At 44.3% G+C, this 17,232-nt stretch overlaps 1 protein-coding gene across 1 annotated transcript; it reads left to right on the top strand.

Annotated features, from left to right (window-relative positions):
- On the top strand, positions 1-8,333 carry VIM (vimentin). Its single transcript, XM_065628054.1, has 9 exons — positions 1-628; positions 754-814; positions 4,847-4,942; positions 5,085-5,246; positions 5,743-5,868; positions 6,569-6,789; positions 6,884-6,927; positions 7,344-7,429; positions 7,966-8,333. The coding sequence occupies exons 1-9, from the start codon at positions 81-83 to the stop codon at positions 8,005-8,007; spliced, it is 1,386 nt and encodes a 461-aa protein (XP_065484126.1). The 5' UTR covers positions 1-80; the 3' UTR covers positions 8,008-8,333.
- The last annotated feature ends 8,899 nt before the right edge of the window (positions 8,334-17,232 follow it).

Below are 17,232 nucleotides of genomic sequence, written 5' to 3'. Positions count from 1 at the left end.
GCGGCCGCCGCCCTTCTTCGCCCGCCGCGCACTCGAGCAGCCCCGCTCCGCTCCCGGATTATAAAGCCCGCGCCGCCGCCATGAGCTTCAGCACCAAGAACTCCTCGTACCGCCGCATGTTCGGTGGGGGCAGCCGCCCCAGCACCGGCACCGGCACCCGCTACATCACCTCCAGCAGCCGCTACTCGCTGGGCAGCTCCCTGCGGCCCAGCAGCGCCCGGTACGTGTCCGCCTCGCCCGGCGGCATGTACGCCACCAAGACCACGTCGGTGCGGCTGCGGAGCAGCATGCCGCCCATGCGCCTCCACGACTCCGTGGACTTCTCCCTGGCCGATGCCATCAACACGGAGTTCAAGGCGAACCGCACTAACGAGAAGGTGGAGCTGCAGGAGCTCAACGACCGCTTCGCCAACTACATCGACAAGGTGCGGTTCCTGGAGCAGCAGAACAAGATCCTGGTGGCCGAGCTGGAGCAGCTCAAGGGCAAGGGCACGTCCCGCCTGGGCGACCTCTACGAGGAGGAGATGCGGGAGCTGCGCCGGCAAGTGGACCAGCTCACCAACGACAAGGCACGCGTGGAAGTGGAGCGGGACAACCTTGCCGACGACATCATGCGGCTGAGGGAGAAGTGAGTGTGCGAGGGGAGGGCGGGCTCGGAGCATCCCGAGCTGGGCTGGGGCCGGCGGCAGGCTGGGGTGGGGGATTCGTGAGGGACCCCGCGCTCCCTCCTCACCACTGTCTCACCCCTTCCAGGCTGCAAGAGGAGATGCTGCAGCGGGAGGAGGCCGAGAACACCCTGCAGTCCTTCCGACAGGTTTGCGGGGGGCTGGAGGGAGGGAGCTGCGGGAGCGGGAGGCGGTGGTGGGGCCGGAGACGGGAGGATGGGGCTGCAGGAGTTTGCTTTCCTCGCACAAAGGAATTCTGGTAGTTCTCACGCAAACCCTCCTTGTTTTTTTTGGGGGATGCTGGGATCTGAAGGGAGGGGGGGGAAACTATTGTCTTGCTTTATCCAAGTCTAGCCTGTTTTACAAAAAGCGGTCGGACATGGAATCGCTTTCCGATCCAATAAAAGTGAAAGGGGGCCATCTGCTCGCTCGGCTGAAGGGTATTAATGGTTTCTATGGGATTCACTGTGGAATGCAGATACAGGCATTATGTCAAGTGTGGTGGCAGCAGATTGAAATAATAGATCCCTTTGTGTCAGAGGGGAGGGCGCAGTGGGCTGCATTCCTACTAAATGTGTAATGGTGCCGGTATATTTCTCGCAAAAAGTGTCCATCTTGTATGCGGTCCAGTTTTTGCACAAACCAGAACTCCTCATAGTGGAATTACTTTGGTCAGTGCATTGCTGGACAACAGTTTCAAATTTAAAAATTTTCATATGGGTGTTGTCTGCTGGCAAGAAGTAGACAATTTGTTTCTTGGGGCGAGGTCACAGCAGTCAAGTCTGCTTCCTCTGAATGTCCCTTAAGAACATACAATTTAATCCTCTGTAAACCAAGATGTTAACATAGGAAATGAGTTGTGTTAGAGTTTAGTCTCTGTAGGATGCTACAATGTTATGCAGATAACCTAAAACCTACATCACAGCCAGAACCAGCTGTGCAAACAGTGTTCAAAAACTGTTAAGCTCAGGTATTCACTTGTGTAAAACCAGCTTTCAACTTGGATTAAGCCTTGTTTGGACTAGGAGATATTTAGGAATGTGCCTTCTCAAAACAAGGTCTCTTCTCTAAAACTGCTGGTGAGAAATGGCATTGCCTGCATTCCTCCTGGCTGGGAGCGACTGCCCTTATCTCCAGACAGCTGGGCACTGGCTGACTTCGTTCCAAACAGCTTCGTAGATGTTAGGAGATGTCACCATTCAGGAAATCATCACTTCATTGTCAGTGTTTCCCTGGGCAAGGCTTTTGACTACAGTATATTTATAGTCTCTGAAGGAAAGCAGGTGTCTTCATGAGATAACATGTGGAAACAGAGACATCAATTCCCTTTGGAGTCTGGGAATTCAGAGTCTGCTGGTGTTCTGGGGACAGAAGTTTGAAACAGAACAGCTCAAGATACTGCCTTAACTTCAGCTTCTCTTATTTTGCGTGCTAAGCCAGTTTAATGCAGTGTGAAGTTCCCTGCAGAAGCATTTAAGTTTTAGAGAACCTAACTTACTCTGATTCGTTGCTGAATTCAGGCGAAGGATCCTTTGACTTAAGGCTGGCTTAAATGATCTTTTATACTTAATTGGTGCATTTCGAGGCTTGTCTGCCTTGATTTCAAACCAATTAAACTTTCCAAAGGCTCTAGGCTTTTAAGTGAACTTGGTTTTGTGCACATCTCACATTCATTGTCCAGCTCTTCCCTGCACTGTGGAAAGGGGTTCAGGAGCTCGGGCTTTTAGCAGGTCTGTGTGTGCAGTACAGGCAGAACTGTGTCCATTTAACCTCTTAAGGTGTAGTTTATGCATAAGAATTGCAAATCATTGTCTGTTGAAACAATACACTAGATGCACTTATGACTTAACTGGTGCATGCTAGTGTGTTTTATTTGAACAAGAGTAACATCTACTTTTTCCTTACCATGGAAGTGTAGACTTAAGATGCAGATTTTGAAAATGAAATCTGTTTCATTATAAGTACTGTTCTCCTGCAAGTGAAATTAAATTCATAGAACACTGAAGTTGAAACATCCTGTTGTGCTTTCCATTGTAAAAATGCACAGCTTTTTATTAAACCATTACATTCTTGCACTGGAAAGATGTATACATAGATTTGGAACACTTAGCAGATACTTTGCTGTTCTGAGGTAGCATCAAATTTACTTTTTACTTGATGGAGCACTTGTATACTGAAGTATTTTAGAATAAAATGAACAAATATTTGAACTTAAATGTTGTATTTGCAAAAACTGCCTGCTTTAGAGACTGTTTAACTCAGATGTGCTGAATGTTAACTTAATTTTTCTCATGAACAAAGACATGTGAATTTACTCACATGCTGAGGGATATACTGCATAAACTTAAGGGTTCAGTGATTTCTTTCCTTTGGGACAAAACAAGCATCGCAATTAATGAGAAAGTTATTTGTTGCAGCTTTTGCCAGCTACTGTGGCATCAAGGAGTAGATCCTGAACCTATGACAAGACTAACAGGTCAGCTACTGGCTGATGTGAGGTTTTTTCTAAAGGAAATGTGGATGCTCAACCCTGCAAACTGTATGACTGGCATTAAACAGTCTCCTAGGAGAAAATCAATGTGCAGTCCAGTTGCATGCATGTATGCCTTGCGTTTTGTTTGCTCAGGCTGCAAGTAGCTTATTCATTTATGTGGCTCTCTGTATGTTTAGGAAATACAGATACACCGATTCTTCACTCCCTAATGTAATGATAATGTATACAGTAAAATACATACCATATATGCAAAGTGTCTTCAATTTAAGATGCTTTCAGTTTATTATAAGCTACTAAAAATTTTGTAGCTGTTCAGTTGTCCAGAAAAATATAATAGTCTTCAGGATGCAGATTTCTGTAAAATCCACTGGAAACTCTGTGGATGTCCGTCTAATTGTGTAAACATGTTAGGTCATAACCTTGTAATTTCCTTCCAGATTTTTTTTTTTGAGAACAAATGAATTAAGGAATTCTTTCTCTGAATTGAAAAACAGAGCTGATATGAACTGTGGGTGTAAAACTGGAATAACTTTTGCTGGGTAAAGAAAACAAAATTATTCTGGAGCAAGAACCTTACCCCACCGTAGGAGTGATCGAAGGAATGGCTTTCTAAGAGTCTAAAGAAAACACTCCCTGTTTCAAAGGTGCCATAATAGTGAGAACTGCTGATTAATTGGGAATGCTTATGCTTTGGGCAAATCCAAAATAGCTTTAGAGTAAGCTGTGAAAAACAGATAAGTTAATACCATGTGAACATAAACATGCAGCTGTGTAGGTAGCCAGTATGACAGGAGCAATCATCCCCTTTGCAAATGAATTGTCTTGGTTGTACATTTAAAATGTAAGAAGCTACCAATCAATGTTTATTCTTAAGTTATGTTTTTGAACTAATTCAAGTTGCTCCCACATAACATTCATGGCATATCTTCTGTTGTGCCTTAAATGAATTTTTGCTGTTGATTAAGACTATCTCCATCCAGCAAAAGGTGGAGTCTTTGCCAGCTTATGTGAGGGTGTAGGCAATGGTGACTAACTCAATTTGCGTTTATGCTCATACATTTTTTTCAAGGCAATTCTGTCAAACCACTTGGAGAAGTAAATGCTTGCAGTTCCTATGTGTACCTCACTAGCTTTACAAGTATGTGTTCAAGCTGTGGTCTGTGGACCCAATGGGCTCTGTGGTTGATCACCAAAGAGTCCATAAGAAATAAACAAGAAACTAAGCCCAGTGATAGGACTGTAGGCACATGGGTTGCATTGCTAATCTCCACTGGAAAAAAATTGAAGTGTGCAAATAGCAAGATTCTCTTTCAGTGTAGTCAAGCTAAAAGAGCCTATTGCTGGCTTGTGACCCAAGTATCTGCTTCATCTACAAGCTGGATTTACACCCACTATGATCTGCGTGCTCTTGATCATGCTTAGCAATTCACTGGCAAAGATGAAGTAATCTACATATGCTGTATAGTTCCCAAAATCACAACAAAGGTGCACATAGTGGTCTCTGAGGCTAGGGTAGGAGGTGGCAAAAAGATAGAGGTTTTTCCCAGGTCTTGATTTCACATTGGCTTGCTTAGAAGATCAGGTGTAGCATCCATCTGTACACTACTGGACTTGCTGTAAAAGACTTCAAAAGACTTCTCTACATCACCATTTTGTAAGATTGCTAATCATTCTTCTCTCTGGTCAGGATGTTGACAATGCCTCTCTGGCACGTCTTGATCTTGAGCGCAAAGTTGAGTCTCTGCAAGAGGAGATTGTCTTCTTGAAGAAGCTTCATGATGAGGTAAGCTGAATCATGAGGTCTGTGATTAGTTGCTGACAGTCTGGTCACTAAGTAAGCTCTTCACTCGTTCTGGCCCAGAGTCCCCACCTGTCTATGTTCTGTATGTTGTTGTGTAATAACACCAAGTGTCTGCTTCTCTAAGGAAATCCGAGAACTGCAGGCCCAACTCCAGGAACAGCACATCCAAATTGATATGGATGTTTCCAAGCCTGATCTTACTGCTGCCCTGCGTGATGTTCGCCAACAGTACGAAAGCGTTGCTGCTAAGAACCTTCAGGAAGCTGAAGAGTGGTACAAGTCCAAAGTAAGTTCAGATGCATCAGGTAATCGAACTAACTGTATGTAACAGCTTTGCTGTAGCAATTAATCTGTCTCTCTACTGGACATGAACAAAACCGTGGCACAGGGTCGTCTTTAAACTCCTTTTCTGGGGAGAGCACAGCTGAAAACATTACTTTGTGCTGTAAGCGCCACATCAAAGTATTGGGCTTATACTTGGGAAATGTCCCTGTGCTTGTAGCTGGAAGCAGGTGTTGGATGAAATACTGAAGAAGGGAGTGAATGAATGGGTGAAAAGGTGGAAAAAATAGAGGGTGGGGAGGCAAATATGAAAGGTTTGACTGTGGATTCCAATTTAACGATTAGAAATAGAAAGGCATTTTAAGAGTAATGCTAGTATTTAAATGTTTCAGGTGTTGGGGCTTGTAATGGCTTCAGTTGCCCTCAAATGCTGTGTCCAAAAAGTCTCATACACCATTTCTGTTGAAGTGTTATGCTAACCAAACTGGGAATTTCCACAGTTTGCAGATCTCTCCGAAGCTGCTAATAGGAACAACGATGCCCTGCGCCAGGCCAAACAAGAAGCCAATGAATACCGCAGGCAGATTCAGTCTCTCACCTGCGAAGTTGATGCTCTTAAGGGAAGCGTAAGTAGAAGGCAGCAGTTGTTGGGGCATTCCTCCCTTTGCAGCTTGAAGCACTGCACTGCAGTTTAATTGTTGATATAGATGTAAATGCAGATGCTCTCCCTTGCAATACAGCAGCATATTAGTACTTCTTGAAAAGGAAGCTGTGGGTTCAATTTGCCTGCATGCAATACAGTGCACTGATTGATATACTGAACTAGTCTTACTTAAGGTATAAACAATGAGTTCATTCTCCTGCTATAATATTCACTGTTTACGTAACACTTTCTGGAATTGTTTATGGCCTGTCTGTCAGGTACAGCTGAAGTTATAAAAAAAGCTGGAGGAGCAGTTGGAAAGGAGGTGAAAATCTTGCTGTTGCTAGAACCTGACCGCCTTAAAGGCTGGCTTTAGCAGTGTACAGCACACCCACAAATCCCCTCACTGAGGACTCCTGCATGCTGACTTGTACTGCTTGTGTTGGCCTTACTGTAAAGATTGCTTTGCCACCTGGTAGGACATGGTACACCTCAGATCAAGTAGCAGAGTGACCCATCCTGACTTTGCAAGGGGAAAATAAGGAGATGACAAATTAGGGGCGTGTGTGTATTTTCAGAAAGGATATTATTGTAACCTCTATTTTTAAAAAATTTTAAGGGTCTTGAGTGTGGAGAAGAGTGGCTGAATTGCAGCACTGCTTGACTTCATTATTCTCTTCCAGAATGAATCCCTGGAGCGCCAGATGCATGAAATGGAGGAGAATTTTGCTGTTGAAGCTGCTAACTACCAAGACACTATCAGCCGTCTGCAGGATGAGATCCAGAACATGAAGGAAGAAATGGCTCGCCATCTCCGCGAGTACCAGGACCTGCTGAATGTAAAGATGGCTCTTGATATTGAGATTGCCACTTACAGAAAACTGCTGGAGGGTGAAGAGAGCAGGTAAAAATCACATGCAGACACTTTTCTAAACAGCAATTACTAGAAGATACTCTAAACCTGTGTTTGACTTCATCCATTTCTTTTTTTCCTTCAGGATTAACATGCCTATTCCAACCTTTGCTTCTTTGAACCTGAGAGGTAAGCTGTTTCTGCTACTGCAGTTTAGACAGCTGTTCTGTCCTTAGCAAAAGGGTCCTAGGTAGTTCCTTTTACTCTAGTATTTGAACTTGTATAAGTGCTGTTGTGTGTGGATGTTTTTCTTAGATATAAATACAATATTTTCAGTTATTTAACCTTGGATGAGAGGAGCTACTTTGTTCCTGGGCACAGATGTTTTTAAATATCAGTACGTAGTGAGTGGTTTAGATGCCTACTGAAGGTGCTTTAAGGGGAACAGAGAGAAAATGGAGAAGATTAACTTAGCATTCAGAGCAGGAGCCTTCTTCATATACTAAATTTGGATTTTGAAAGTAGACACTAAAATCTGTTAGACTTCATTTCTCTGAGGAGGCACTTCATCTACACTATTAGTAATAATACATTTTCTCTTGCAGAAACCAACATTGAGTCTCAGCCAATGGTTGACACTCACTCAAAGAGGACACTTCTAATTAAGACCGTCGAAACCAGAGATGGACAGGTTGGTGATAACTTTGATTTTATTTCTGTCACAGCTGGTTACCTTAAACTACTCTTAAGTTTGTCTGCTGGTCAGTGCAACCTCTATATGATACTAAGTATTGAGTAGACCAGCATCTGGCAGTCCAAGCTGCATGGCTGAACATACAGATGTAACAAACAGGCTTCTGTGGAAATGACAAAATCCATTGGATAGGTAACTGTCAGCCACTTAAGGTTTTGCTATGTCCTGAGTATTTAAGTTCAGCTGAATTTGCAAGTTCTCAAGAGATTTCTCACATCACCTGAGAAAAACATGTGGCTGTAAACAGAGGGTCTTGTTTGGGACAAGGTACTGTTTTCAGCTTAAATGTTAAATAAAGCTTAAATGGTTTCCAGATGCTATTTACCAACTAGAACTTCTGATTTGTGAGAGTTGATACCTATTAGTTCACATTTGTGGTACTGGATGTTCCAATTCTAACTCAAAAAAAAAAAAAAAAAGAAAAATAACAAGTCTTACACTAAAACTTAATGCAAGCGTCTGTTTTTCAACAGGTTATTAATGAAACTTCCCAGCATCATGATGACTTGGAGTAAAGCTGAAGTGAAGATGCATACTTATTAATGCAGGAGAAGTTCTTACCAGCAAGATTTAAAAAGTCCATGTCTTAAAGGAAGAAACAGCTTTCAAGTGCCTTTCTGCAGTTTTTCCATGAGCGCAAGATTATTATGCTAGGAAATAGGTCTTAGATCTTGCAAACTGACTCTCCCTGAAGGATTAGAGTTTACGATGGAGTCTAGTTTACAAATAGCAATATCTTGTGCTGCAATACTGTTTTTAAGTATCTGAATTCAATAAAACTGCTTTTTCCAGCACAGTATGAGCAACCTGTCGCTACTTCAATAAATCTTTGGAAAATGGCTCTTGATGTGTTCTAATTTCTTAACTTCATGACTTTCTGGAAAGCCATAACAACATAATGCTGGAATTTCTATACGGTTGACGACTCCAGTACTGGTTGTATGGAATGTTGTTTTTCCAGTTTAACTAGATAAACTGTCTTATTTACTGCTTAGGTTTTGGAACCAATTAAAATGGACTATAACTGGCAGATGCATAATGTATTATGATATTTCTTATCAGTCAAATAAAAGATACTTCAAGCTAATAAAAATTAATCTTGCTTCCATATGCTAGTTAACCCAGTTACTAAGAGCTAAGAATGCCTAAAATACCTTAAAACTTGACACTATGAAACATAGCTAAGTAGCTGTGAAATAGTTCATGCAAACCCTTATCTGAGGCAGCACCTTTGCGAAGTTAACAGCTGACTTGAGGCATTGACTTCATTTTCCAGGAAAGACTGGTTCCCAAGGGCTTCTCTGTAATGCAGAAGCTAAATGAAAGCTTCATCTGGAGTGGGGGTTAGGAGAGATATCTAAAGGGAATGCATAAAAATAACTTGCCCAGCTGGTGACTTGGTTCCAGCATTTAAACCCTTTTAAAAAAGGAGAGCCATAATATCTGCTGAACATCACCCAAAGTGTAGCAGAAGGGGGAAGAAAAAATGCCTGGGATCTGGCCTGCCGTAGTCTTCTGGAAGGCAGAAGTGAAAGGTTGAAGTCCTCTGCAAACACTTAAAAGAGAAATTTTCTTTGGCAGAGCAAGATACTTCTCAGATTAAAACCCAGCCACAACCTTAGCACAGCTCTTGCCCTGCAAAAGTGGTTACTCTGCATCACTCCTTCCTTAAAGCCTGATTCCTCTAAGCTTTTATTCAGATGAGTAAATGCAAACCAGAGTGGTTCAGTAACTAGAATTGCATTCAGTGCTGATTCAAAGTAATGGTAGTAGTTCCACGTATGCTCTCAAAAGCACTTGAGAACTGCTCTCTTAGAAAAATGTATTTATTTCTTATCTATAACTTGCTGTTATCCCCATCTGATAGAGATGGGAAAAACCCTACATTTTAAATTCCCATCAGTTCTCCTGTTGGCTCCAGTGCCTGCACTGCATCTGGTTAGTCATGCACTGGAGCCAGGGGGCAGCAGGAGCCCGCCTTTGTCATCCCATTGCCTGCAGTGCCAGGTTAGGAGATCTGCAGCTGGGATGCTGAACTGGGAGGTGGGCAGTGCCTGGGATGTGCTGAAACCCTCTGTAGCTTGGACACACAGGTGCCCCCCAACCTGGGGGTAAGGGCCAAAGCGTGACTGCAGTTTACTTCTTTGAACCTCCCGGAGGGAAGTGCTACGGCTGTTCTTTACAATAGAAAAGCACCTAATTTTTCAAACAAGGCATGATGATGCTGTTCTACCCTGCTTTTCTCTAGTAAGTGTTTACTGAGGACTTCAGCCTCTCACTTCCACCTCCCGACAGGCCAGAGGGGAGTTTTGTATTCCTCATTAGGCTGGACTTGGGCTCATGTTCAGCAAAGTGTACACGCCCATTAGGCTGAAGTATGTGTCCGTCCAGCCTGGTGCTTTAGGTGCTCACCTGTGAGAAAAGTCCTGCAGCTGGTCCTGTGTTTCCTCTGGTGACTTCCATGCAAAAAGGCCAGAAGTGACCCAGAGGAGATTGCCTGGACCCATGCCTCAGCCACTGCTTGCTGCAGAGCAGGACAGATTCAACCTGCTCCACGCTCTGGTGAGTAGGATAGCCTGATTAAAAAGTGAAAGAGCTAACCCAGCCTCTTTCATGCTGCAGAAGTTATAGACACCAGGTTTTCTACTACCTGTCAACATCCAGAAAGATAAAAAAAGCACAAATGAGCTTGCATGGGAGATGCTTTCTGTGACAGTGACAGCTCTGGGTGTGTGCAATAGCTAATTTTGAACACTTAATAGGCGCAGGTGTCTTCAACCTTTCAGGATAAGAGTGGGGATAAGGTCCTGATATCCTGCCTCTGGCAGAATACTGAACTATTTTTTCTGGGTCTGGGCACTGAAAATGCTGGGCCGATGCTTAATGTCATTTCTTGCAGCTGAAGCAGTGTCTGAGCCCTGGACAGTGGCACCTGGCAGCGTGTGGACAGGGAGAGCCAGTTCCACTGGGGGATGGTGAGGACGATGGATGGGTCTGGGCAGAGACCCCCAGCACAGAGGGTCTGAAATGCACGTTGACTGCTGGAGGTTACCTGAATTGTGATAGTCTTTCAGATGTCACCTCTTCCTCTGCCACCAGCCACCTCGCTCATTGCTTTCTGTCACCTCTGATTGCTGCACCCAGCCGATGAAAGGAGTAGCTGTATCAAGCACTGACAGTGCAGCAAAGGAGCTATTCCTGGCTCTTTTGTGTTCAGGGTTACTCAAAGCACAGAGAAGCATGTGGCAGAGCTTTCAATCCTGGGAACGAATAGAAAAATACATTAAAAAAAAATTAAAATAAAACCTAGTTGCCAAGGGGACAGGAAGATTGCAGGAAACCTCCAAAGCTGGTGCTGTGTGAGTGCATGAGACCCTCCTGGTGGGAAGGAGAGCGATGGTGACTGTAGAAACTTCTCAGTGTTTGATCTCGGTGCACTAGGCTTACACTTGTATTTAATACTGAATGCTGCTTAGTGCTGAGCCAGCAGCTGACCTCAGAACTGTATTTCACATCCTAATAACGGCAGGCAGCAGCCACAGTGAGCGGGCAGCCCCCACCGGCACCCAGGCACTTGTCCTGCCCTCCAACCAGCACCATGAATTCCCTCACTTGCTGAGTGACTGGTGCTCGTGGCAGTCACCAGGTCCTTATATGGTGAGTAACAGAGGTTACTGATCCAGGCAACGCTTTTTTTTTTTTTTTTTTAAATAAATGTTGATTTCTAAGAAGACCTTCTGACACCAGGTCTGTTCCAGGTAATCCCAGCAGAACTGATTTTGCCTAAGTCACTTCTGTCACATCGTGAAATCTCTTACCCGGTGACCACCTCCAAATGTGTGAGCTGTACTCACAGTAAATAATATTAATCCTCTAGATAATTAAAAGTCCTCGTGTTTAGTTGATTTTGCTTTACGTAGCCAGCTTGCTTTCCCTTTATTTTTTTTCTTTTTTTTAAATAATCCTGAAAAATATGGAAACTCTTAAGAGAGACTTCACATTCCAGGCCTCTGGGAACACTAATGCATTTCATCTACTGTCTAGTCTATCTGCTTTAGTATACAGCAAATTGACCTTCCCCTCCCTTCACTTTCTTCACTTCCTCATCTTTTTTTCCTTTCCTTTCCTTTCCTTTCCTTTCCTTTCCTTTCCTTTCCTTTCCTTTCCTTTCCTTTCCTTTCCTTTCCTTTCCTTTCCTTTCCTTTCCTTTCCTTTCCTTTCCTTTCCTTTCCTTTCCTTTCCTTTCCTTCCCTTCCCTTCCCTTCCCTTCCCTTCCCTTCCCTTCCCTTCCCTTCCCTTCCCTTCCCTTCCTTTCTTTCCTTTATTTTCCTATCCTTTCCTTTTCTTTTTTCATTTCTTTTGTCTCTCCTCTCCTCTCCTCTCCTCTCCTCTCCTCTCCTCTCCTCTCCTCTCCTCTCCTCTCCTCTCCTCTCCTCTCCTCTCCTCTCCTCTCCTCTCTATTCTCTCTTCTCTCTTCTCTTTTCCCTCCTTTCCTCTTTATCTTTTTTTCTTTTCATTTCTTTCTTCATCTCTCTGTGTATCTAATATTTCAGCGATAGGCGTACCTTTTGCCTCACAAAGAGTGCTTACAGTCCTGGCCTAACCAAAGGCTCTTGCCTCCTCACTCCCCCTCCCTGTGACAGCTCTTTTCAGCTGTTATGTCTGTAAATGACCTTGCTGGTTTCACTGTACTCAGTGGGAACATCTGTATTTTTTTAAATGCATGGAAGAAAAAGCTAAGGGAAAGAGCTACAAGACCGCTCTGGGGTCCTGAAAGCTTGGTTTAAATGTGAGGTTTAAAGAACTCAGGTGTCTGGGCAGCTCATGCAAAGCCACAAAAGCACCCAAGGAACCGAGACCTTCAGAAGCCTGTTTAGAGGAAACTGCTCATCCTAGCCCTGCGTGAAACCTCCAGAATGGGGTCTGGGCCAGATCTCACCAGGCCAGGCAGGGTGCCCAGTGCCACCTCTCGGTGGCAGTCACCAAGTGTCCGTGCTGTGTGGAGATCTCGTCCTGCTGGGGCAGAGCTGATGCTGGGAGGGACGTGCTCCCAGCCAGGCCTTGCTTGTGCCGGCGGGTGGAAGGGGACGTGCCCGGGGTGGTAAATTCTCACACTTGGAGAGGTCGAGTAGCTGAGTGTCTGGACAGAGAATCTCACTGGTGCTCTAACGACAGGTTAATATCGGTGATTTTAATTGCAAATCCTTCCACAGGGGAAGGGGAGCCTGGATATTATGGAAAATTTTAAAGTCATTTGCATACAATAAACTGCTCAAACAGGCGTTTGCTTGAGTGCAGTCCTGCATGCAGAATTAGAAAGTGCCAAAAACAAATTACATCTTCAGTCTTCATTTAGTCCCTTTGTGCTCATGCATAGTACTACAGATTTCAGCTGCAAGTTTGTGGACCTTGTCTTATTCAGTGAATCTACCTGACAGGACTTCAGGAACTGCCACTCACTGCTGGAGCATTTTCAGACCTCCTGTGAGTTCCCTCGCTTTATTTGTCTGTTTTAAATTTTGTCAATTTTTTTATTTCCTCTAGAGTGCTATCTGCCCGTCTTCAAGGTTATTCACAATACCCCTGCAAGAAGTGGGGTGTTACCAGCCCCGTTTTACATGTGCGGCCATGGAGCGCAGCAGGCAGCTCAGAAGGGGAAGCGAAGCTCAGGGCTCTGCTGTGAGGTCGGTTAGCACCGTGTGCTTTTAGCTGATTTCGGGCCCAGATACTTTCCCAGTGTGGATCTCAGATCAAGTTCCCACAAAATGAAGCTCAGATATTCAGGGACACCAATGCAAAGCACGATTCAACTGAAATTCCCAGCCTTGGCCAGGAAAGCTATAGCAGAAGCTGGAAAAAAATCCAGATCTTCAACATGGTGTAGAGCGACCTTAACTGTAGGAGCCTTCTCTCTACAGCATATTGCATCCTTCATTCCACAGTTCCCTTCTTGTGCAATCAGGGCAGCAATGCTCTTGCTAACAGGCCCCCTCACAACTCAGTCCAAGGTCATTTCCCAGGCCCATGAACTACCCAGAGGTAAAAGCTGCTTATGGGCTTCAGTCCGCAGCGACCAAACTCATTGCTCCAGAAACGGGCAAGTCCACGGCAGCCAAACCTCTGCACAGTGATATGTGATAGTTTCCATACAAACTCCTCAGCCTGACTTTTTCGGTCCGTTTCTCTTTCAGAGACGTATATCAGCTGTCTCCCTGTGGTGGGTTACACGAACTGCAAGGGGCAGACAGCCTGTGCGGAGCGTTTCTCCCCCCAGATGAAGCTTTGTGCTGTGTATCTTGCAGGATGGTATGGCCACAAAGGGGAGAGGCGGCTTTCTCCAAAAATCGCTCTGCGGTTATTTTCTGCTATTGGCTGTGATTCCAAAGTCCAGGAAGTTGTATCAGACTTGGCAGACAGCAAATAAAAACATGTTCAGGATGGAGAACAGTAGCGGGTTGAACTCAGCCAGCAGCCAAGGACCCACACAGCTGCTTGCTCAGCCTCATCATGCGCAGCGGGACAGGGGAGAGAAAACAGGAAAAACAAAAGTGACAAAATTTGTGGGTGGAGATAAAGACAGTTTAATAGGTGAAGAAAAGAGGGGTAGAAACCCCAAGAAAAACAAAGGCAATCACACACCACCCCCACAGGCAGACAGATGCTCAGCTGGTCTCCAAACAAAGGCCACCTCAGTCTTTATTGCTGATGATTGAGCTGATTTAGTATGATGTTGTATGTTATGGAACATCTCTTTGGCCAATTCATCAGCTGTCCCATGCGCCCTCCCAACATCTTTCCCACCCCCAGCCTACTCACTGAGCGGAAAAAGCAGAAAAAACCCCAAACCAAACCAAACCAAAAAGCCTTGGCACTGTTCAGCCTCTGTTCAGGAACAGCCAAAACATCCATGTGTCACCAACACTGCTTTAGCCACAAATCCAAAACACAGCACCACAGGGGCTGCTGTGAAGAAAGTTACCTCCATCCCAGCCAGACCCGGCACAAGAAGTCAGCAGAAGTTCAGGCAGGTGCGTGTCTCTGTACGTGGCAGCTGGGTGGAGGCTGCGTATGAAGACTGAGAAGGACTTAGGATCAAAATCCATCCTCTGTCAAATTTGGAGCAGGATTTTAAGCTCTGATCTCATTGCATGAACACTCTACAGACTTCATGGATGTCCAAGAAATGTACATGGTAGAAAAGCTCTGCCATTTTACATAATCAGCTTTACTATGCATGGCAAGGTGAATAATACAGGGTGGTTTTGCTGGCTGAAGTGCTCCACATGCAGAGCAGGTTTCCAGCCTAGCTAGTGCTTAAATACTGTAAAAATACCTTGGTTCCCACCTACTTTAAACTAATACAGTCATATTCTTAAAGCTTATTTTGCAAATTGAGGATGGGAATTGCAAACACACATTCTGCTCCCACAGTCCTTTGGTGATGCTTGCTGGAATGCACGGTGGGTTTGCTGGCCCCAGCTTTCCCCATCAGACCTCAGTGCCCTGCAGCTGGGTGGCTGGAGAAGCACATCCCTGTACCACTCCTGCCAAACACAGAACAAGACACTTTCCCTGATGCTTTAAGCTAAAAATATTGGTTAGCAAACTAGGAGGGGTCTGAACTGGTGCATTCTTGTGTTGGTAGGATATGCTTCTAACCTGGCCAAATCCTGTTGTGATGTTCAGTCACTATCAAAGTGAAAGAGTTTTTTCTTATATTTAAAGATTTTCTTGTATTTCAGTTTGCGCCCATTGCCCCTAGTGCTGTTACTGGATAGCACTGAGAAGGGCCTGGCTCCGTTTTCTGTATTCCCTCCATCAGATATTTGTATACCGAGCCTTCTCTACTCCAAGCTGAAGAGTTCCAGCTCGCTCAGCCCCTTCTCATATGTCAAATGCTCCAAGCCCTGCTGTGTCTCTGTGGCCCTTGGCTGGACTGGTTCCAGTACGTCCACCACTCTCTTGTACTGGAGATCCCAGAACTGAGCACAGCACTGCAGAGGGGTCTCAGCAGGGCTGAGAGGGGAAGGATCACTACCCCAAGAAAGCTGAGCTTCATTATATCGAGTTATACCGACTGGTCATGAAAAGGATTCATAGAAAGTGGTGACCTGCCAGATGGGAGGGAAAAGCCAAAGATTTACAACAACACATGAACAGCCATACTGGGTCAGACCAGAGATCCGCTCAGTCTCCTACAGTGCTGGGGAAAAGGGCATAAGAAATGGGGCTCCAGTCCCTGGAATAGCCTTCGTTTTCAGGCACACAGAAATTCAAGCACTTTTTGGGCCAGTAGCTTTATACAGATCATTGATGAACTTGTCTGGCCTGATTTGAACCCTTTTATATTTTTTGCTTCTAGCAGCCTGTGTTTCATATTTTGACAGAAAACCAGGGAAAACAATTTCTTTTGGTTATTTTATCTTCACTGTCTGATCATTTTGTTGACTTTCTAGTAGTTCTTGTGTTATGAAATATAGTAAATAATCACTCTGCATTCAACCCCTCCATGTCACCCCTCATTTGACAGACTTCTCTAGTAGCTCATCTCAAGCACCTATGCATGTTTCTAACATTTATAGTGTCCAGAAGCCACCCTGTAACCCTAATAATCGTCATCACTCTTTGCCTCATTTTAGTTCTGCTACAATCTATTTAAAAAAACCAAAACAACATGTTGTCTTCAAGCCACATGCACAGGACCAACACAGAGTGACATAATGGGAACTCTTCATTTCCGCTCAGCTACCTTCAAAGTAAGTAAAAATATCGCATCTACTTTTTTGATCACTACTCAGTACTGGGCTGATGTTTTCAGAAAGTTATCCACAGTGACTAAAAGATCTATTTCCTAAGGACTCATAGCTATGAGTTACTTTTTCTCCCTATTTTGCTGTAATTTACATTAAATTTTCATCTGAAGTTGATCTCCCAGTCATCCAGGACTGTGATATCCTTCTGCAACTTTGAGCTCAGTGTTAATACTGACTGCCCTTAATAGTTTTTCACTAACTGGAAACTTTTGTCAACCTACTAGCCATCCTTTGCTAGGTCACCAAGGAGTATCTTGAACAGTAAAGTCCAGTGTACAAGTACTTGTTGCAGCCCAGTGGCAGCTTCTTTCTGCAGTTAAGCCCCTCCATTATTTCTGTCATTTCCTACTTTCTAGCTTAAAATAGGGAGAACCTGCCCTTCGTATTCCTAAGGAATCTGTAGTGATAGTTTTGCAAAAGCTTTTGACAAAATCTTCCATTTGCACCACCTTACCCACAAAGCTTGTAAAATCCTATAGATGTTTGCACCAGATTCATGAGGTGTGACTTCCTCAGGAAAAAATGCATGTGGAATCCTGCCCAGCACAGCTGCTTTTACAGTTCCTCCTAATTTGCCAACTAAAAGCATTAGATTAATTGCTCTATAGATTTCAGCATCACCCTGGAGCCTTTTTTAGAGTCTAAAGTTATACTGGCCATTGACTACTCCTCTGACACCAGATGCATTGCAACTAGCAAATTAGCAATTTCATGCTGAGTTATTCCAGACTCATTTGATGATTACCATCCTGCCTTTTTCTCACCTGTCCATGTATTGATTTGTTTCGAAACCTCATCAGTTTGAGGTTGTTCTTGTTCTTAATGAGCTGTATTCATGCAAGATTTTTCTTAGAGCTTTATCTTTGCTGAGCAATCCTTCTGCCTTTTGACTATCTCACTTGAAGCTGCACTGAATTTCTGGCAGAC

Source organism: Caloenas nicobarica, chromosome 2 (assembly GCF_036013445.1).
Source record: "Caloenas nicobarica isolate bCalNic1 chromosome 2, bCalNic1.hap1, whole genome shotgun sequence".
NCBI classification, from domain to species: domain Eukaryota; kingdom Metazoa; phylum Chordata; class Aves; order Columbiformes; family Columbidae; genus Caloenas; species Caloenas nicobarica.
Note: the sequence above shows the minus strand (reverse complement) of the source record. Positions and strands in the feature narration are given on the sequence as shown.